Source organism: Mytilus edulis, chromosome 5, assembly GCF_963676685.1.
Source record: "Mytilus edulis chromosome 5, xbMytEdul2.2, whole genome shotgun sequence".
Lineage (NCBI taxonomy): Eukaryota > Metazoa > Mollusca > Bivalvia > Mytilida > Mytilidae > Mytilus > Mytilus edulis.
The window spans coordinates 341,840-367,091 of NC_092348.1; the positions used below are offsets into that span (position 1 = coordinate 341,840).

At 32.3% G+C, this 25,252-nt stretch overlaps 1 protein-coding gene across 1 annotated transcript; it reads right to left on the reverse strand.

Annotated features, from left to right (window-relative positions):
• Positions 1 to 4,477: 4,477 nt before the first annotated feature.
• On the reverse strand, positions 4,478 to 8,744 carry LOC139522710 (zinc finger protein SNAI2-like). Its single transcript, XM_071316180.1, has 2 exons — positions 8,263 to 8,744; positions 4,478 to 5,629 (listed from the first exon to the last, which is right to left on the reverse strand). The coding sequence occupies exons 1-2, from the start codon at positions 8,486 to 8,488 to the stop codon at positions 4,608 to 4,610; spliced, it is 1,248 nt and encodes a 415-aa protein (XP_071172281.1). The 5' UTR covers positions 8,489 to 8,744; the 3' UTR covers positions 4,478 to 4,607.
• Positions 8,745 to 25,252: the final 16,508 nt, after the last annotated feature.

Consider the following 25,252-nt stretch of genomic DNA (forward strand, 5'->3'; position numbering starts at 1 on the left):
GAAGTAGGGTTAAAGGACAGGAAAATTTGGATCTCGTTATAACAAGTATTCAAAGTTAAATTGAAAATTATTTTAAAAAAAATTCTTTGCACAAATACATTTGATTACACTTGTTCGCAACTAATTTAAAATTCTAAGTAATTGTAGAAAAATGTCAATGAAGAAATGAAACGTTGCTTATGTTGAAAACCGTGTTCGTTGACGCATTAATCATGCAAAGCAAACGTTAGGAGTATAATAAAAGTCTACACATTTTAATATCCGGTATGTGAGAGTCGTTTTGAAATTTGAAGTATTTAAGGGAAAGTTAACAAAAATATATTCATTCCCCATAAATAATTAAATTAAATAAACTGAATTAAAATTACACCTGCGAAACAGAATCCGATACTGAAGGACGAAGTAGTTTGTTGAAATCTGATGACTGTCCATACGAAACATCTCATCATTGACACATTCTCAAAGGTGGATCTTCTTAATACACAAACAGCGATAGACACCTGTTTTTTGCGTGTAAAAGTTAATTTGTTTCTAAATACTTATACAATTAGGTGTTAAACACGGACACATATTTTACTAGATTTGTAATGACTTGCAAATACCTTCAACGAAAAAAATCTTCCAGCGGAAATATATAGACTAATTATTAGTAGTTTACCGTAACTCCAAGGTTTTTTTTTTACTAAAGTCTATTTTATAGAGGACAAGTTCCTAATTTACAGGATAAATATAATAAAGGAATTAGATAAGTAATTAAAAATTAAAAATAAATTCTACTTTTTTCGGTGTTTTGTTCCGGTGCACTTTTTTTTCACCATTGCCAAATTAATGATTAAATTATAGCTGGGAGAGGGGGTTTACTTACTTTTATCAGTTGTAGTGGTTTTAAAACAAAACTTTTAATGAAAATTGTGAACACTGATAGACAGTCATTATGAACAATTGAGAATGGAAATGGTGAATTTGTCAAAGAGACGACAACCCGACTAAAGAGCAGAAAACAATCCAACTAACCAACGAGTATTCAACACAGCGAGATAATCCCGCACCGCATGCAGGCTGGATTTAGCTGGCCCCAAAACAAATATGTAATATAGTTTAAGTGAAAATTGACGTTGCACTAAACTCCGAAGAATGTTAACTATTGAATAAAACTTTAAAAAACATACTTGACTATCAAAGGCCAGAGGCTCCTGATTTGGGACAGACACAAAAATGCTCTAGTCAATGTAGAATTTATGTGTAAGGCCAACTGAAGCCCGCCGCCATGTGCGGGATTTTCTTGCAGTGTTGAAGACCCGTTGTTGACCCGAAATCCGCCGCAAGATCCGATTCCGAATTAATGAAGTTTTTACGTGAGTAGGCAAAACTAGATCCAATACCCCAGGAGTATAGTTTTACGTGGATATCAGATCCAGAGATAATCTTTTCTAAATGACATTTACGATATATAAGGAGGTGCTGTTGGGTTACAAATGAAACAACTGTCCATCATGCAGGTACTAACTGACGTGAAATTATGTACAGGTACAGTGGCCAATATCACGTTGTATTTCATAAGTAACGGTGTGTATTTTTCTGTATGCATTCTTATCTGTTTGTTTAGGCATACACCGTATGCATTGCATCAAGTGCTTCCTGGAAATTATTTCACTGTAATATTTGTCTTTTATAAATTGTTCGAAATATAAAAAGCAGAGGGCTCAATCCTCACAAAACTTATCTAGCGCCGTCACATGGCCTTTGTTAAAAACCGTGTCATTTCTCGTCGTCCCTTAACTTTTTGTCAGTTTCGGAACTTGGTGTTAATCCACAAACTGTCTAGACTTAAGGTTATTTAAAGCTTTCCATGTCAGTGGTATTTCATTTCATAAAAAAGTCCCGGGGGTGCTTTTTGGAAAGCAAATGCTTGTATAGTTACTACTGTTGATAATAATAAAAAGCCCACCTGATGAGCGGTGCAATAGTCAGACGTGACTCTTCATCAGTTTAACTTATTACTTATGTATTTAAATACACTTGTCGCTAGAGATCAATAGAACACCTGCACAATTATATAATAAAACTGTTTCTGCAATTTACCGGAATAACCCGATTTATGTTTCCGAATATTAACAACCATTTGGACTCGGTCGTGATGAAACACATTTAACGAAAAAATGAGAGCGTTTTACTATCACACTCTGAACAAAAGGGATAGTTTATTTAATGACTGTGATTACATATTTAAGAGTTGTTGTCTTCAAGTAAGATCAATGTTAGTGTTTCTTAAAATTTCTTTAAAACCTCTTTCAGTCAGAAAAACTCGTGAAAATATTCGAACAACCTGCTTGAGGTCAACATTTTAAATTTACATTTATCAAGCAAACAAACACGAGAGCGCCTTTTAAATTTCTAATATTTTTTCAATGAGTGAAATAAGGATCATATAATTTTAAATTCAGCTATTTGAAATCACCTGTCTTTCGTTATAATAACCATCCACCTGCAAATGTACACCTGCTCTCGGCTTTCGGTCTTTTTGTTGAACAATAATACTCTACAATTTTCCAGTACAATGAAATTGCAAATATTTTTAATTTAAATACAGAGGAACAAACAATAAGTTAAACTAAATTACTTTTTCCGTTTTCAACATTTAAGAAGATTTATCCATTTTATGTTGTGAAAGTCTTCCCGCTTTAATACACGGACTTGGAAGGCGGTTCAGTTTGGGCACGTGCTGTATTCACGCGGACTAATGCGCCTTTATTATTGTTAAAATTAACAAACTTAATTGTCCGCAATGTTTTCCTAGGTCGATCGCAGTTTATAATCTTCATCCATGAAACAGGTGCTGGAAAGATCGAAAGCCGTTTGATTCATCTTAATAAATAGAGAGATTGTATCTTTATACCTGTTTTAATGATCTGAAGATATTGAAATTAAAAAAAAAAACGAATCTTGTGTACATTTATCCATTTTACATTAGAACACAAATATAATACCTGTTACGCGTAAGCTAATTGTTTCCTTTCTATTAAATAAATATAATATTTGCCACTGGTCATTAAAGCTCATCAAATGACAACCAGCAATCGATAATATCGTTGCTTATATTTTTTTAAATCTTGCTTTGAAATTTACCTGAAGTGGCTGCATGTCCTTATGTTATATAAGATAAACTATAAATTTATTTTGTAATTTTTTAATTTTTTAATTTGAAATAGTGTCATGGTGAAATGTTTTTGTGGTTACGAATTTTAAGTGAATGTGTGTTTAATGTCAAAAGGTTGAAAATTCACTCTTTAAACTTGGGTTCATCCTAAAAACATATCGTGTAACATTCGTAGTGTAAAATTATCTTCTGTGAAAGCGTTATAAGACTTTTATATTTTTTCAATTCATTGAAAGGTTCCAAACATTTGAAATCTGAAATAATCACTTTCTAGAAAAACGTTCCAGAGGTTTATCAGAATGAACCCACGTTTTATTACAATTGGAACCCTTAAGCAATCTCATGAATTGAAAACAGCAAAAGATATTTATCGCTAAAGTTATACTAAGTCACTCATCTTTATAGCACATATATACAACAACATCTTAACAGTACAGGAATAAAAACATCTCGGTTCAGAATATCCACGCCAAATAGTGGAAAATAGATTAGCATTTTAGTAGTGCCTTTATTCCCTTTAAGAATAAGACGCAATGACTTAACAATACTTCCTTTGGATTTTTGAATTATCTTAGTTATATAAGTACCATTATGATCTGTATTTTTCTTCAACTGTACAAAATAAGGAGATGTAGTATGATTGACAGTGAATCAACTATCCGACAGAGTATAGATTTAAATAAACAATAGACCACTTTCGAGTTCATCTGTCACCGGAAAAAACTCGTCAATTATGCCCGCCTTTATGACGTCATTTACCAAATAAAGGGGGTCGCCTGTATCCCTGCTCTATAAACGTTCATCACGCGTCTTAGTGAACGTCATTGTGCAGGATAAACTAGAAATAATGTTGTTTCGTAAGTACGTAATTACAATTCCCTAATGACAGCAGTGCTGATTGTCAATTATTGGAATTTAATTTGCGGAATAATTCGTGCAATATAACATTATAGTTTTCTTGGCCATTCGCTCATCATTGGAACGGAAGTGACGATGCCCCTAAACGCACGAATGATGTTCACAAAAATCAGAGTTTTTGACGGAAATGCATCGAACTCGAAAGTTGACTATTATAGATCTGTTATAATTTAGTCTTCCGAGTGATGTATAAGACTCCTTTATTATAGCAAAATGTAAAACAATTCAAAAGAAAAAACACAAAATACTTGATTTATGACCAAACAATAAACGAATAACAAATATAATAGATACCAACCAACGAAACCCGCTATAATTACAGGCTCCTGAAGTGGAAAGGGCATGTAAAGAAAGTTTAACACTAATAATCTCTATGTTCTGATTAGTTAAGGAAACACAAAATAATTTGAATTTTATTTTTATTTTCAAATAAATAAATAACGGTGTTCTATATATTAACAAAAGAACAGCACTACTTTATGTCTCACAATTTTTGAAAACCGGGACTATTTCTTTGGCACATGAATATTTTTCAATGTTGCATTAATGAACAACACCCATCTTCGTGTTTCAACAATAGAGACATGCGTGAAAATGTCTTACTACATGACTTACAGCTGTATTTCTTAATATCAGAATGGGTTTGTAAATGCGCGCGCAGATTTGACCTATCTGCGAACGCTCGACCACAATGGTCGCATCGAAATGGTTTTTCCCCCGTGTGAGTCCGAATGTGACCTTGAAGCAACCAAGGTCGTGAGAAAGCTTTTCCACAAAGTTTACATTTACATGGCAGTGTATGTGTACGTATGTGCATTTTTAGTGCTCCTAACGATACGTAAGTCTTGTCACAATATTTACACGAAAATTCCTTTTTAACTTGACTAGTACAATGAAACTGTTTATGTTTTGATAACCCACTGAAAGTTGAGTAACTTTTATTGCATCCATCACATTGGTATCGTGTTGGCTCTCCTTCTCGGTTCTTTCTCTTAAAGGACAGGTCCAACTCAATAGTTTTGCTTTCTAACGAAGATGTATATTTTGCGATGACAGGATCAAATGCTGAATCCATTAATTTCCCCGATATACTTGAGTCTATGTCTTTATGTTCTGTTTTTGATAACTTTTCCCTGACAGACTGTGTAGGGAATGGTCCATTATGCATGAAGGGTGTCCTCGGGATAAACCCATTCATCATCGGATTAAAAGATGACACGGGATCTGGAAAAGACTTAAATGGCAAGTTTTCCTGCATGCTATGAAACGGGAGTCCAGGTGGAAATCCATGGAATCTCAAACCTAGTGGTAGAAAGGGAGGATACTGTGGGTGATAACCAGGGAATACGGCATTTTGCCATGGAAACAGTTCACTGATTTTCGAAATATTTGTCGGACTTTCATTCGGAGTTCTAATGAAGCCTCGATCTGATTCTTTGTAAACCGGAACTATAACTTCTGAGGATCGTTGGCACATATCGTCGACAGCTCCATCTGTCTTCACATTTCCTCGTCTGCTTAAATTAATAGGAATCTGTAGACCGGTATTACAATCTGGAAAAAAGCATTATCTATTATTAATTAATTTTTTTTTAGATATTCCAATTACTAATACATTTGCGATATTAAAATGTATATCATATTATTAAAAATGTCCAACGGCTACTTAGATGTTATCTAGCAATGGTATTGAAACTGAGGGTGTGGGGAAGAGTCATGACACAAAAAAAAAAACCCATAAAATAACAAACATAAAACCGAGCTAGATGTTTTCTAGCAATGGTATTGAAAAAAGGGTGGGAAAGCGTCAAGACACAAAAAATCCCTAAAACAACAGACATACAACCGAGCTGAACATGAAGTTCTCCATGACACATTGAAGCACACAGCAATTATTCGTTTTGTTCTCGACAATGTCTCGATCAATGAGCAAACTTTAAAGTACAACTAATACTGAACAACCTGTTCCGAAACTTGTTAATAATATTTTTACGATCCCAATCTCGGATATTATTTTTTGATTTAATATCAGTTGTCGATTATAGCCAATATTCCGTCTCATTTAACTTCCAGTATGAAATAAACGTCAGATTTAACCCGTTGTTTTAAGAGGAAATCCATTAGTTAGTGTAGTTTTATTTTTGCTGCACCTGTCGCTATGAAAGTCAAATACATATTTTATATAAATCAGTAAAGGCTTAAACGTTCTTAACGCGGTAACAGTTTGTTTACAAAGCGTTGTTTAACAGGTAGCAAACATGTATAAATGGGGCTTATACACATTGTATAGTAAGGTCAATATTCAGTCACTTTTAATAACTTTTAACGTCCAGAAGCAAATATGGTTTATTCAAGATTGATTGAATGTTGCTTGCTAAACGTCCAGTGGCAAATATAGGGTATCAAAATTGACAGAGTGTTGCTCGCTAAAACGTCCAGTAGCAAATATGGTGTATACAAATTGACTGAGTGTTGCTGGCTTAACGTCCAGTTGCAAATATTTCGTTCATATTGATCAGTCGGACGGGGGGAAATTAACGATAAATCCCAAAGGTATGTTATAAAAGGGAACTCGGTCGGTATTATAGGTGTAAAATTTAGATTGTCGGCAACTGAAAAAATAGAGTTTATAGTTCAATGTTCATAAAAATAAACCGAGGTGGTATGATTGTATGTTTTGTTTACTGTTGTTATTCATTTCGTTGTTTCTTTTTCATTGCATAGTCATTTTGTTTTTGATGTACGAGTTTTAATGTTCCTTTTGGTATCTTTCGCCTATTTGTATTAATATAGTTGTAATGTTTGCGTAGTCGATACAAGGGCGCTTTAATCGTGCAAGAGAGTCTGGGAGTCTTCCTATATGTATTCAGGGTTCGGATTTAATATTGCTATTCCGACCTGAATCGGATTTATATATTTCACATACGCCACTCATAAGCAAGTGTTTTACTACAGGAGCCGGGGAGTAGTCAAGGAATTACCATATGTTTCTATTCTCAAGTAAACCTTGGGTTATATAGTTAGGAAGCCCATGAGACTACTCTCTACTAGAGACTAAACGACGAAGAAGTTAGAAACTTTCGGTCACAGTACTGTCTTCAGCAATGAGTAAAAACCATATACAGCAAGCTATATAATACATCGAAATGATAAATGTAAAACAATTAGAATACGAAAATTAACGGCCTGCATCGAATAAGAAAGTTGACAATGACCTTGGACCGATGACCTTTAGATGTATTTTGGTTTATTCCGTTGGTTTGCTGTCTCATTGATCACAATTTTCCACAGTATTCATGTGATAATTAAAACATAATATATACATTGATGCATTTAATTTTTATTAAAATAAATAAATAATCTTTATATTTTAGTTGTGTGTAATATATTTGTGTGAACATTCTTTAGTTTGCTGTAAACAAATTGATCGATTGTGGTTTATTTCTTGTTTAGTGGCAAATATTTCACTTCTAGCTTCTGTTTGCGATCCTAACAGAAACATATAAGTTGAATTACTCGTTATCCGTTCGTGCTGTTGTGTTTATAAAAAGCTAGGATAATTACAAAACAGTTATACAAAGCTTCAAACTTTTTATTCTTTTTATATTTTACTTTACAGTGAACTATTTTTGATGCATAAATTTAGTTTTTTTTTGTGGGATATATATGCTTATGGTAGTTTCCGTCAAACTTAAGCAGTTTAAGAATAACTATAAACATGGCTGTGTGTAAAGATGTATATTTTTTTAGTTTGATGAATTTTGAATAAGGAATATATTTTTTTTGATATTTTGTAGGTCTTGTCAATCTCCATATAAATAAACATACTTGTGTTTGAGACTATTTACAACGCACAGATCTGGAATGTGAATAGCTGTCGACCTAGCCGGTATATGCTTTCAATTAAGTCCATACCCCTTAAACTTCACAAATAATTTTTGTTTAAACTAATATATGACATATTTTTATATTTGCAGCAAAATATGATTATTATTGGTGCAGTTACTTGATAATATACTTAAAAAGACGACAGGAATTACCAAAAAATATTCGATAAAACAAGAGACCTCACGCACCACCAAGATCCGTTTGTATTCGCTTTTATAACATGTAAAACTTTTATTTTATTTTCAAATGACTGCGTTTGGGTAAAAAATTTATCATCAAATATATTAAATTTAACTCACCATCCTTGCTGAGTTGGTTACAGTTGACGTCCAGCTCCACTTTTGTTTCCATCAGAAGTCTGTTCCTATCAGCATCCTTTTCTAACTGCGAGGGCAAGTCTTTAAAGTCAACCACTTGTCTTTTTGTTTCTCTTTCCACTTTAATATAAGATTGAAAATTCATTTCTGATAGTGACGGATTTCCTACATCTAATTCTCGCTTTTTCACTAGGAAAGATCTCGGCATGATATTGTATATTTAAAAGTTTATCAGAAGTTCACAAACTGTCCCATTTATGTCAAATCAAATAGTTTTTCACGGTTTTAAAACGTTTTTAACACTTGCTTTACGGTGCCTATAATTGGTTATATCTTTGATAGTAATATGACCGAAACAAGTTAATTTACAACTTCTGACCGGGTTTGAGACGATCAGCAGTTAAATAATTTTTTTAAATGTATGGAAAATCACGGCGTGAAATAAAGCTGCTTTCATAGTTAACCTATCACAAAGGAGAAGTGATTATTAAGTTATAGCCGGCGGCCAATCACTAACGACGTTTTGACTTTCGACTCCGCCCACTTTAACCGATCTTCCTTTACAAATGAAGATAAAATCACTTGTAACAGGTGTTTTACCTTAAAAGAAAATATTTATTCTGCCTTGTTAGGAAAACACGCAAGTCTTTATCGATTAAAATCTTCTTCTATAAATTATATACTAACATTAACGAAATATTTAACTATAAATTTATATTCTATATTGAATATTTAAAATCAAATTGTTTTAAATCAAATTACGGAGGCATTTAACCTTGCTAAATAATGATTTAGATGTGTTTATAATTCTTTTCTCAAAACATAATTTTTGTGATTAACTTCTCATTAGTAATAAATATGGGAATAAAAGTCAGAAAAAGGTCGGTCTATAATGTTTGCTTAAAAATCCGTATTAAATTTTTAATTGAAAAATATTTTAGAAGATATATAGAGAATATTATATGTTCTGGATATTTTACTAAAACGTTTATCATTAAAAAGGTCCTTTTGCGATACATCTGATAATTTACTTGTGCATACGATAATATTTATATTTATCATATGTTTAGTAGTAAATACAGTAGTTTTGCATATGTGATAAATAGCCTGCTGTTTAATCCATATCGCGCAACTTTGATGCGCACCCTTTATCGCATACCCTTTATCACACCCCTACCCTTTATCGCATACCCTTTATCACACCCCTACTTTTTTTTTTTTTTTTTTTTTTTTACATAAAGTCAGTTTTGGGTTTTTTTTTGCTTAAGAAAAATTTTCCTCAAAATAGGTAAATTTTTTGAATGACGTCATTGTTTGGTATGTGACGTCACGAACGTCGAGTTTTCATATTGTATGTGACGTCACGAACGTCAAGTTTTCATATTTTTTGGCACACTAAATGCAACTATGAAAAATACAAAACACACAAATTAATACAATAATAAACAAAATATTTTTAAAACAACAGCACGCAAATTGTAAGGTAACCCAGGTGCTTCGGATAAGTAATTGAGCAGTTCTTTTAAGGTCTTTTAAACAAGACAAAAGTAGAACTGAAGGTAACCCAGTGCTATGGATCAGAAAACAATTCATATAATATAATACTCTTCTGTTGAAATATATGATAAAGTGTATAATACATGGCAAAATCCGTATCACATGCCGTATCACCCTCGACCAATATCATCCCTCGGGCCTAAAGGCCCTTGGGCTGATATTGATGTCTCGGGATGATACGACATATGATACGGATTTTGCCATGTATTATTCTCTATATATAAAATTAAAAAAAAACAAACAATAATTAATTGCAAAAGTAAATTAAAAGCGAAGACTTACAAAATTTGCAAATGGAAATAAGGGGTGGCATATTTGACTACTATCTTCTTAGAAACAAGAGGGATAATACCTTAATCACAATTTCTTAAAAAAAATGGTTACGTTAGTTCAAGCCTGCCTGTAATATGAAAACAGTTCTGGAAGGTGCCTAGATCAACGATTATTTCGCTATATCGTATTTGTCAAGCCATCACCCCCATTTTTCGTAAGACTGTTTAATATTTAAACATTAAAGTGTGACTTCTCCTGTTTACACAAGTGTCATCTTCCTGTCAATTTGACCTCTCCCTGTTACTGATCCCCCATGACCTATCACCTTACCCCGGAAACTTCCGTTGTCGCAGTAGAGCGATAACTAGAACTGTACACAAACTGACATTATATACATGTTTTATACACTGTATTTATTTACAAACAAGTGTTTGTTAATAATAAGTATATTGACACAGATTATATACCTACCCAGGTTTTGTAACACATTTTAAATCTTTAGAAATCATTTTCATATCAGTCTGGTTGTAATTAATCTCTGGTAATTAATCGTGGACTGTTTACACATTTGTCTGTTTGTACTCACTGTCATTCGACTATTTCATACACAAATACATTTTTAATCACTTTTCTGTATTTTGGAAACTATATTTTTTTAATATTTAAAAAAATATATAAAATATTATATGAATATAATAAGTATAATCTGTATAAATTGTTGACTACAATAATAAACGATCTAGTTATAAATTATATATTCTTTTATATTTATAATAATTGAAAGACAGTTTAAATATTTATTTTGAGAAAGATAATTTAGATTAGTTTCATCTCTGCTCCTGGTAATACACAATGACATGATAAAATATTCCTCATCTTACCTGTATATCATAGGTATACAGACATTTGTTGTTTTTAAACATTCCATCAAAAAGGACCAAAAAGAAACGCAGTATATATAAAATTATTGACAGAATCATTTAATATTATTATCAAAGTCGTCCTGAACATTTATGAAGTATCTGCCACTGAACATTAAGCTACCACTACAACAATCAATATTAATAAGAAAACAATTACGTTCGGATCTCTAACATAAGTTAGCTTTGTTCATTTTTTAATCTAGCTGAGCAAAAGGAATAACAAATAAAAGAAAAATATTAACCCAATAAATAAATTAATTAATTAAGCATTTTTAAACACAGAAAACTGGCGAAATTTTCCAGTAAACTAATCCATTTGATTTTTTTTATCTAAATTATAATTGTTAAGTATTAGTCTGTGACTAATATATTAATTTGTATATAAGTCCCAGTTATAATTTAAATCGTATTTATGAAAACTCTGACAATGGGTTTCCACTTCAAAATGAGGGCACGTTTTCAGTACCTATCATACACAACATTTGGACATTCAGAAACAAATATTTAATTAAGAAATATATGACATGTGTAAATATATCAGCCAGCATTTCTTCTGAAAAAGCCCTCTTAAAAAGTTCGTTCTTGAGAAAACCTTTTCAAAAGTAACAATTTAATTGGGTATTTAAAATTTTGAGCCACCAATTAGCAAATCTTAAAATAATTGTTGATACGTAACAGGTAGAAACAAGTGTAAACTACATAACGTTAATTGCCCGATTAACTTTTGGTAAATACACATCTATTAATACTGGATAAGAACCGTTTGCAGGTATAGCCTATGAACTGAATGTAATCTAAATAGGTATATTGTATTGAGTGTTGGTTAAGTGATTTCTCTTTAAACAGGTGGATTTTAGTGGAATAATGATAAGTTAGAGTTACTACAAATGCCTTTTTACTCTTCAGATTAATCCAAGATTTCAATTATTGAAACCCCTATTGATCACATTTTGATGAATTAACGAGCTTTGAAATTGTTAATTTATGAGTGTCTTCAAGAAATCTACAATGTGAATAACAAAAGCTTCAAACAACATCATAATGATGTACAGTGGTGGATCCAGGATGAGATAAATTACAAATTGATGGCACCGAAACAACGAGCACGAAATGGTGACCAATAAAACTCCGAGCGATGACATAGAAACAACAAACACTAATTGATAGTAAAGAAACAACAAACACTAATTGATCACAACGAAACAACAAACACTAATTGATGGCAAATAAACTACAACAACTTATTGATCACAAAGAAACAACAAACACTTATTGATGGCAAAGAAACAACAAACACCAATTGATCACAAAGAAACAACAAACACCAATTGATCACAAAGAAACAACAAACACTTATTGATGGCAAAGAAACTACAAAAACTAATTGATCACAAAGAAACAACAAACACTTATTGATGGCAAAGAAACAACTAACAGTTATTGATAGCAAAGAAACAACAAACACTAAGTACTGGCAAAGAAACAACAAACACTAATTGATGGCAAAGAAACAACAAACACTAATTGATTGCAAAGAAACAACAAATACTAATTGATTGCAAAGAAACAACAAAAACTAATTGATTGCAAAGAAACAACAAACACTAAATGATGGCATAGAAACAACAAACACTAATTGATGGCAAGAAAACAACAAAAACTATTTGATGGCAAAGAAACAATAAACACTATTTGATGGCAAAGAAACAACAAACACTAATTGATGGCAAAGAAACTACGAAGACTAATTAATCACAAACAAACAACAAACACTTATTGATGACAAAGAAACAACAAACAGTTATTGATAGCAAAGAAACAACAAACACTTAGTACTGGCAAAGAAACAACAAATACTAAATGATGGCATAGAAATAACAAACACTAATTGATGGAAAGAAAACAACAAAAACTATTTGATGGCAAAGAAACAATAAACACTATTTGATGGCAAAGAAACAACAAACACTAATTGATGGCAAAGAAACAACAAACACCAAGTGATGACAAAGAAAAAACAAACACTTATTAAAGAAACAGCAAACACTTATTGATGGCAAAGAAACAACAAACGCTAAGTGATGACAACGAAACAACAAATACTAAGTGATGGCATAGAAATAACAAACATTAATTGATGGCAAAGAAACAACAAACACTAATTGATGGCAAAGAAACAACAAACACTCATTGATGGCAAAGAAACAACAAACACTTATCGATGGCAAAGAAACAACAAACACACTAATTTATGACAAAGAAACAAAAACACTTACTGATGTTAAAGACACAAAAAGCACTAAGTGATGACAAAGAAACAACAAACAATAATTGATGGTAAAGAAACAAAAAACACTAATTGATGACAAAGACTTAACAAACAATAATTGATGGTAAAGAAACAAAAACACTCAGTGATGGCAACGAAACAGCAAACACTAATTGATGACAAAGAAACAACAAACACTCATTGATGGCAAATAAACTACAAAAACTTATTGATCACAAAGAAACAACAAACACTTATTGATGGCAAAGAAACTACAAAAACTAATTGATCACAAAGAAACAACAAACACTTATTGATGGCAAAGAAACAACTAACAGTTATTGATAGCAAAGAAACAACAAACACTAAGTACTGACAAAGAAACAACAAACACTAAATGATGGCATAGAAACAACAAACACTAATTGATGGCAAGAAAACAACAAAAACTATTTGATGGCAAAGAAACAATAAACACTATTTGATGGCAAAGAAACAACAAACACTAATTGATGGCAAAGAAACTACGAAGACTAATTAATCACAAACAAACAACAAACACTTATTGATGACAAAGAAACAACAAACAGTTATTGATAGCAAAGAAACAACAAACACTTAGTACTGGCAAAGAAACAACAAACACTAATTGATGTCAAAGAAACAACAAATACTAAATGATGGCATAGAAATAACAAACACTATTTGATGGCAAAGAAACAACAAACACTAATTGATGGCACAGAAACAACAAACACTAATTGATGGCAAAGAAACAACAAACACTAACTGATTGCAAAGAAACAACAAACCCTAATTGATGGCAAAGAAACAACAAACACTAATTGATGGCCAAGAAACCACAAACACTAATTGATGGCAGAGAAACAAACACACTTAGTGATTGCAAAGAAACAACAAACAATAATTGACGACAAAGAAACAACAAACACCAATTGATGGCAAAGAAACAACAAACACTAATTGACGACAAAGAAACAACAAACACCAATCGATGGCAAAGAAACAACAAACAATAATTGACGGCAAAGAAACAACAAACAGTAAATGATGGCAAAGAAACAACAAACACCAATTGATGGCAAAGAAACAACAAACACTAATTGATGGCAAAGAAACAACAAACACTAACTGATGGCAAATAAACTACAAACACTAATTGACGGCAAAGAAACAACAAACACTAATTGATGGCAAAGAAACAACAAACACTAATTGATGGCCAAGAAACCACAAACACTAATTGACGGCAAAGAAACAACAAACACTAATTGATGGCAAAGAAACAACAAACACTAATTGATGGCAAAGAAACAACAAACACTAATTGATGGCCAAGAAACCACAAACACTAATTGACGGCAAAGAAACAACAAACACTAATTGATGGCCAAGAAACCACAAACACTAATTGACGGCAAAGAAACAACAAACACTTATTGATGACAAAGAAACAACAAACACTAATTGATGGCAAAGAAACAACAAACACTAATTGACGGCAAAGAAACCACAAACACTAATTGACGGCAAAGAAACAACAAACACCAATTGATGGCAAAGAAACAACAAACACTAATTGATGGCAAAGAAACAACAAACACTAATTGATGGCAAAGAAACAACAAACACTTATTGACGGCAAAGAAACAACAAACACTAACTGATTGCAAAGAAACAACAAACACCAATTGATGGCAAAGAAACCACAAACACTAATTGACGGCAAAGAAACAACAAACACTAATTGATGGCAAAGAAACCACAAACACTAATTGACGGCAAAGAAACAACAAACACTAATTGATGGCAAAGAAACAACAAACACTTATTGACGGCAAAGAAACAACAAACACTAACTGATTGCAAAGAAACAACAAACACCAATTGATGGCAAAGAAACAACAAACACTAATTGATGGCAAAGAAACAACAAACACTAATTGATGGCAAAGAAACAACAAACACTTATTGACGGCAAAGAAACAACAAACACTAACTGATTGCAAAGAAACAACAAACACCAATTGATGGCAAAGAAACCACAAACACTAATTGATGGCAAAGAAACAACAAACACTTATTGACGGCAAAGAAACAACAAACACCAATTGATGGCAAAGAAACAACAAACACTAATTGATGGCAAAGAAACCACAAACACTAATTGACGGCAAAGAAACAACAAACACCAATTGATGGCAAAGAAACAACAAACACTAATTGATGGCCAAGAAACCACAAACACTAATTGACGGCAAAGAAACAACAAACACTAACTGATGGCAAAGAAACAACAAACACTAATTGATGGCAAAGAAACAACAAACACTTATTGATGGCAAAGAAACAACAAACATAAATTGATGGCAAAGAAACAACAAACACTAACTGATGGCAAAGAAACAACAAACACTAATTGATGGCAAAGAAACAACAAACACTAACTGATTGCAAAGAAACAACAAACACTAACTGATGGCAAAGAAACAACAAACACTAATTGATGGCAAAGAAACAATAAACACTAATTGATGACAAAGAAACAACAAACACTAATTGATGGCAAAGAAACAACAAACACTAACTGATTGCAAAGAAACAACAAACACTAACTGATGGCAAAGAAACAACAAACACTTATTGATGACAAAGAAACAACAAACACTTATTGACGGCAAAGAAACAACAAACACTAACTGATTGCAAAGAAACAACAAACACCAATTGATGGCAAAGAAACAACAAACACTAATTGATGGCCAAGAAACAACAAACACTTATTGACGGCAAAGAAACAACAAACACTAACTGATTGCAAAGAAACAACAAACACCAATTGATGGCAAAGAAACAACAAACACTAATTGATGGCAAAGAAACAACAAACACTTATTGATGACAAAGAAACAACAAACACTTATTGACGGCAAAGAAACAACAAACACTAACTGATTGCAAAGAAAGAACAAACACCAATTGATGGCAAAGAAACAACAAACACTAATTGATGGCCAAGAAACCACAAACACTAATTGACGGCAAAGAAACAACAAACACTAACTGATGGCAAAGAAACAACAAACACTAACTGATTGCAAAGAAACAACAAACACTAACTGATGGCAAAGAAACAACAAACACTTATTGACGGCAAAGAAACAACAAACACTAACTGATTGCAAAGAAACAACAAACACTAACTGATGGCAAAGAAACAACAAACACTTATTGACGGCAAAGAAACAACAAACACTAACTGATTGCAAAGAAACAACAAACAATAATTGACGGCAAAGAAACCACAAACACTTATTGATGACATAGAAACAACAAACACTAATTGATGGCAAAGAAACCACAAACACTAATTGATGGCAAAGAAACAACAAACACTTATTGATGGCAAAGAAACAACAAACACTTATTGATGGCAAAGAAACAACAAACACTAATTGATGGCAAAGAAACAACAAACACTTATTGATGACAAAGAAACAACAAACACTTATTGACGGCAAAGAAACAACAAACACCAATTGATGGCAAAGAAACAACAAACACTAATTGATGGCAAAGAAACAACAAACACTAACTGATTGCAAAGAAACAACAAACACTAACTGATGGCAAAGAAACAACAAACACTAATTGATGGCAAAGAAACAATAAACACTAATTGATGACAAAGAAACAACAAACACTAATTGATGGCAAAGAAACAACAAACACTAACTGATTGCAAAGAAACAACAAACACTAACTGATGGCAAAGAAACAACAAACACTTATTGATGGCAAAGAAACAACAAACACTAACTGATTGCAAAGAAACAACAAACACTAACTGATGGCAAAGAAACAACAAACACTAATTGATGGCAAAGAAACAACAAACACTAACTGATTGCAAAGAAACAACAAACACTAATTGATGGCAAAGAAACAACAAACACTAATTGATGGCAAAGAAACAATAAACACTAATTGATGGCAAAGAAACAACAAACATTAATTGATGGCAAAGAAACAACAAACACTAACTGATGGCAAAGAAACAACAAACACTAATTGATGGCAAAGAAACAACAAACACTAACTGATTGCAAAGAAACAACAAACACTAACTGATGGCAAAGAAACAACAAACACTAATTGATGGCAAAGAAACAATAAACACTAATTGATGACAAAGAAACAACAAACACTAACTGATTGCAAAGAAACAACAAACACTAACTGATGGCAAAGAAACAACAAACACTTATTGACGGCAAAGAAACAACAAACACTAACTGATTGCAAAGAAACAACAAACAGTAAATGATGGCAAAGAAACAACAAACACCAATTGATGGCAAAGAAACAACAAACACTAATTGATGGCAAAGAAACAACAAACACTTATTGACGGCAAAGAAACAACAAACACTAACTGATTGCAAAGAAACAACAAACACTAATTGATGGCAAAAAAACAACAAACACTTATTGATGACAAAGAAACAACAAACACTTATTGATGGCAAAGAAACAACAAACACCAATTGATGACAAAGAAACAACAAACACTTATTGATGGCAAAGAAACAACAAACACCAATTGATGGCAAAGAAACAACAAACACTAATTGATGGCAAAGAAACAACAAACACTAACTGATGGCAAAGAAACAACAAACACTAACTGATGGCAAAGAAACAACAAACACCAATTGATGGCCAAGAAACAACAAACACTAATTGATGACAAAGAAACAACAAACACTAATTGATGGCAAAGAAACAACAAACACTAATTGATTGCAAAGAAACAATAAACACTAATTGATGGCAAAGAAACAACAAACACTAATTGATTGCAAAGAAACAACAAACACTAACTGATTGCAAAGAAACAACAAACACTAACTGATGGCAAAGAAACAACAAACACTTATTGATGGCCAAGAAACCACAAACACTAACTGATGGCAAAAAAACAATAAACACTAACTGATGGCAAAGAAACAACAAACACTAATTGACAGCAAAGAAACAACAAACACTTATTGACGGCAAAGAAACAACAAACACTAACTGATTGCAAAGAAACAACAAACACCAATTGATGGCAAAGAAACAACAAACACCAATTGACGGCAAAGAAACAACAAACACTAACTGATTGCAAAGAAACCACAAACACTAACTGATGGCAAAGAAACAACAAACACTAATTGATGACAAAGAAACCACAAACACTAATTGACGGCAAAGAAACAACAAACACCAATTGATGGCAAAGAAACAACAAACACTAATTGATGGCAAAGAAACAACAAACACTAATTGATGACAAAGAAACAACAAACACTTATTGACGGCAAAGAAACAACAAACACTAACTGATTGCAAAGAAACAACAAACACCAATTGATGGCAAAGAATCAACAAACACTAACTGATTGCAAAGAAACCACAAACACTTATTGATGGCAAAGAAACAAACACACTAATTGATGGCCAAGAAACCACAAACACTAATTGATGGCAAAGAAACAACAAACACTAATTGATGGCTAAGAGAAAAACACACTAATTGATGGCTAAGAGAAAAACACACTAATTGATGGCAAGGAAACAACAAACACTAATTGATGACAAAGAAACAACAAACACTAATTGATGGCTAAGAGAAAAACACACTAATTGATGGCAAGGAAACAACAAACACTAATTGATGGCAAAGAAACAACAAACACTAATTGATGACAAAGAAACAACAAACACTAATTGATGGCAAAGAAACAAACACACTAATTGATGGCCAAGAAACCACAAACACTAATTGATGGCAAGGAAACAACAAACACTAATTGATGACAAAGAAACAACAAACACTTAGTACTGGCAAAGAAACAACAAACACTAATTGATGGCCAAGAAACCACAAACACTTATTGATGGCAAAGAAACAACAAACACTTATTGATGGCAGAGAAACAAACACACTTAGTGATTGCAAAGAAACAACAAACAATAATTGACGACAAAGAAACAACAAACACCAATTGATGGCAAAGAAACAACAAACAGTAATTTATGGCAAAGAAACAACAAACACTAATTGATGGCAAAGAAACAACAAACACTAATTGATTGCAAAGAAACAACAAACAATAATTGACGACAAAGAAACAACAAACACCAATTGATGGCAAAGAAACAACAAACAGTAATTTATGGCAAAGAAACAACAAACACTAAGTGATTGCAAAGAAACAACAAACACTAATTGATGGCAAAGAAACAACAAACACTAACTGATTGCAAAGAAACAACAAACACTAATTGATGGCAAAGAAACAACAAACACTTATGATGGCAAAGAAACAATAAACACTTATTGATGGCAGAGAAACAATAAACACTTATTGATGGCAAAGAAACAACAAACAGTAAATGATGGCAAAGAAACAACAAACACTAACTGATTGCAAAGAAACAACAAACACTAATTGATTGCAAAGAAACAACAAACACTAATTGATGGCAAAGAAACAACAAACACTTATTGATGGCAGAGAAACAAACACACTTAGTGATTGCAAAGAAACAACAAACAGTAAATGATGGCAAAGAAACAACAAACACTTATGATGGCAAAGAAACAATAAACACTTATTGATGGCAGAGAAACAATAAACACTTATTGATGGCAGAGAAACAATAAACACTTATTGATGGCAAAGAAACAACAAACACTTATGATGGCAAAGAAACAATAAACACTTATTGATGGCAGAGAAACAATAAACACTTATTGATGGCAAAGAAACAACAAACAGTAAATGATGGCAAAGAAACAACAAACACTAACTGATTGCAAAGAAACAACAAACACTAATTGATTGCAAAGAAACAACAAACACTAATTGATGGCAAAGAAACAACAAACACTTATTGATGGCAGAGAAACAAACACACTTAGTGATTGCAAAGAAACAACAAACAGTAAATGATGGCAAAGAAACAACAAACACTTATGATGGCAAAGAAACAATAAACACTTATTGATGGCAGAGAAACAACAAACACTTATTGATGGCAAAGAAACAACAAACAGTAAATGATGGCAAAGAAACAACAAACACTAACTGATTGCAAAGAAACAACAAACACTAATTGATGGCAAAGAAACAACAAACACTAACTGATTGCAAAGAAACAACAAACACTAATTGATGGCAAAGAAACAACAAACACTAATTGATGGCAAAGAAACAACAAACACTAACTGATTGCAAAGAAACAACAAACACTAATTGATGGCAAAGAAACAACAAACACTAACTGATTGCAAAGAAACAACAAACACTAATTGATGGCAAAGAAACAACAAACACTAATTGATGACAAAGAAACAACAAACACTTATGATGGCAAAGAAACAACAAACACTTATTGATGGCAAAGAAACAACAAACACTTATTGATGGCAGAGAAACAAACACACTTAGTGATTGCAAAGAAACAACAAACAGTAAATGATGGCAAAGAAACAACAAACACTTATGATGGCAAAGAAACAACAAACACTTATTGATGGCAGAGAAACAAACACACTTAGTGATTGCAAAGAAACAACAAACAGTAAATGATGGCAAAGAAACAACAAACACTTATGATGGCAAAGAAACAATAAACACTTATTGATGGCAGAGAAACAATAAACACTTATTGATGGCAAAGAAACAACAAACAGTAAATGATGGCAAAGAAACAACAAACACTAACTGATTGCAAAGAAACAACAAACACTAATTGATTGCAAAGAAACAACAAACACTAATTGATGGCAAAGAAACAACAAACACTAATTGATGGCAAAGAAACAACAAACACTAACTGATTGCAAAGAAACAACAAACACTAATTGATGGCAAAGAAACAACAAACACTAATTGATGGCAAAGAAACAACAAACACTAATTGATTGCAAAGAATCAAACACACTAATTGATGGCAAAGAAACAACAAACACTAATTGATGGCAAAGAAACAACAAACACTAATTGATGGCAAAGAAACAACAAACACTAATTGATTGCAAAGAATCAAACACACTAATTGATGGCAAAGAAACAACAAACACTAACTGATTGCAAAGAAAAAACAAACACTAATTGATGGCAAAGAAACAACAAACACTAATTGATGGCAAAGAAACAACAAACACTAACTGATTGCAAAGAAACAACAAACACTAATTGATTGCAAAGAAACAACAAACACTAATTGATGGCAAAGAAACAACAAACACTAACTGATTGCAAAGAAACAACAAACACTAATTGATGGCAAAGAAACAAGAAACACTAATTGATGACAAAGAAACAACAAACACTTATTGATGGCAAAGAAACAACAAACACTTATTGATGGCAGAGAAACAAACACATTTAGTGATTGCAAAGAAACAACAAACAGTAAATGATGGCAAAGAAACAACAAACACTTATGATGGCAAAGAAACAACAAACACTTATTGATGGCAGAGAAACAAACACACTTAGTGATTGCAAAGAAACAACAAACAGTAAATGATGGCAAAGAAACAACAAACACTTATGATGGCAAAGAAACAATAAACACTTATTGATGGCAGAGAAACAACAAACACTTATTGATGGCAAAGAAACAACAAACAGTAAATGATTGCAAAGAAACAACAAACACTAGTTGATGGCAAAGAAACAACAAACACTAACTGATTGCAAAGAAACAACCAACACTAATTGATGACAAAGAAACAACAAACACCAATTGATGGCAAAGAAACAACCAACACTAATTGATGGCAAAGAAACAACAAACACTAACTGATTGCAAAGAAACAACAAACATTAATTGATGGCAAAGAAACAACAAACACTAACTGATTGCAAAGAAACAACAAACACTAATTGATGACAAAGAAACAACAAACACCAATTGATTGCAAAGAAACAACAAACACTAACTGATGGCAAAGAAACAACAAACACTAATTGATGACAAAGAAACAACAAACACCAATTGATGGCAAAGAAACAACAAACACTAATTGATGACAAAGAAACAACAAACACCAATTGATGGCAAAGAAACAACCAACACTAATTGATGGCAAAGAAACAACAAACACTAACTGATGGCAAAGAAACAACAAACACTAATTGATGGCAAAGAAACAACAAACACTAACTGATTGCAAAGAAACAACAAACACTAAAGTATTGGCAAAGAAACAACAAACACTAATTGATGTTAAATTCACAACAAGCACTAATTGATGGCAAAGAAACAACAAACACTAATTGATGGCAAAGAAACAACAAACACTTATTGATGGCAAAGAAACAAATAACACTTATTGATGGCAAAGAAAAAACAAACGCTGAGTGATGACAAAAGCACAACAAATACTAAATGATGGCATAGAAATAACAAACATTCATTGATGGCAAAGAAACAACAAACACTAATTGATATCAAATACACAACAAGCACTAATAGATGGCAAAGAAACAACAAACACTAATTGATGGCAAAGAAACAACAAACACTAATTGAGTCAAAGAAACAACAAACGCTGAGTGATGACAAAAACACAACAAATACTAAATGATGGCATAGAAATAACAAACATTCATTGATGGCAAAGAAACATCAAACACTAATTGATGGCAAAGAAACAACAAACACTTATCGATGGCAAAGTAACAACTAACACACTAATTTATGACAAAGAAACAAAAACACTAAGTGATGGCAAAGAAACAACAAACACTTATTGCTGGCAAAGAAACAATAAAAAATATTTGATGACAAAGAAACAACAAACACTATTTGATGGCAAAGAAACAACAAACACTAATTGATGGCAAAGAAACAACAAACACTAATTGATGGCAAAGAAACAACTAACACTTATTGATGGTAAAGAAACAACAAACACTAATTGATGGCAAAGAAACAACAAATACTAATTGATGGCAAAGAAACAACAAACACTTATCGATGGCAAAGTAACAACTAACACACTAATTTATGACAAAGAAACAAAAACACTAAGTGATGGCAAAGAAACAACAAACACTTATTGATGGTAAAGAAACAACAAACACTAATTGATGGCAAAGAAACAATAAACACTAATTGATGGCAAAGAAACAACAAACACTAATTGATGACCAAGAAACAACAAACACTTATTGATGACAAAGAAACAAAAACACTCAGTGATGGCAACGAAACAGCAAACACTAATTGATGACAAAGAAACAACAAACACTCATTGATGGCAAAGAAACAACATACACTAATTGATGAGAAAGAAACAAAAACACTTAGTGATGGCAAAGAAACTACAAACACTAATTGATGGCAAAGAAACAACAAACACTAATTGATGGCAAAGAAACAACAAACACTAATTGATGGCAAAGAAACAACAAACACTAATTGATGGCAAAGAAACAACAAACACTAATTGATGTCAAAGAAACAACAAACACTAATTGATGGCAAAGAAACAACAAACACTCATTGATGGCAAAGAAACAACATACACTAATTGATGACAAAGAAACAAAAACACTTAGTGATGGCAAAGAAACTACAAACACTAATTGATGGCAAAGAAACAACAAACACTAATTGATGGCAAAGAAACAACAAACACTAATTGATGGCAAAGAAACAACAAACACTAATTGATGGCAAAGAAACAACTAACACTAATTGGTGGCAAGGAAACAACAAACACTAATTGATGGCAAATAACAACGAACACTAATTGATGGCTAAGAGAAAAACACACTAATTGATTGCAAGGAAACAACAAACACTGATTGATGGCAGAGAAACAACAAACACTAATTGATGGCAAAGAAACAACAAACAATAAATGATGGCAGAGAAACAACAAACACTAATTGATGACAAAGAAACAACAAACAGTAAATGATGGCAGAGAAACAACAAACACTAATTGATGGCAAAGAAACAACAAAAACTATTTGATGGCAAAGAAACAACAAACACTAATTGATGGCAAGGAAACAACAAACACTAATTGATGGTAAAGAAACAACAAACACTAATTGACGGCAAAGAAACAACAAACACTTATTGACGGCAAAGAAACAACAAACACTTATTGACGGCAAAGAAACAACAAACACTTATTGACGGCAAAGAAACAACAAACACTAATTGATGGCAAAGAAACAAACACACTAATTAATGGCAAGGAAACAACAAACACTTATTGATGACAAAGACACAACAAACAATAATTGATGGTAAAGAAACAATAAACACTAATTGATGGCCAAGAAACAACAAACACTTATTGATGAGAAAGAAACAAAAACACTCAGTGATGGCAACGAAACAGCAAACACTAATTGATGGCAAAGAAACAAAAACACTTAGTGTTGACAAAGAAACAACAAACACTAAATGATGGCAAGGAATCAACAAACACTAATTGATGGCAAAGAAACAATAAACAGTAATTGATGGCAAAGAAATAACTAACACTAATTGATGACAAAGAAACAACAAACACTTAGTGATGGCAAGGAAACAACAAACACTAATTGACGGCAAGGAAACAACAAACACTAATTGATGGCAAAGAAACAACAAACACTCATTGATGGCAAAGAAACAACAACCTCTTATTGATGGCAAATAACAACGAACACTAATTGATGGCTAAGAGAAAAACACACTAATTGATGGCAAGGAAACAACAAACACTGATTGATGGCAGAGAAACAACAAACACTAATTGATGACAAAGAAACAACAAACAGTAAATGATGGCAGAGAAACAACAAACACTAATTGATGGCAAAGAAACAACAAAAACTATTTGATGGCAAAGAAACAACAA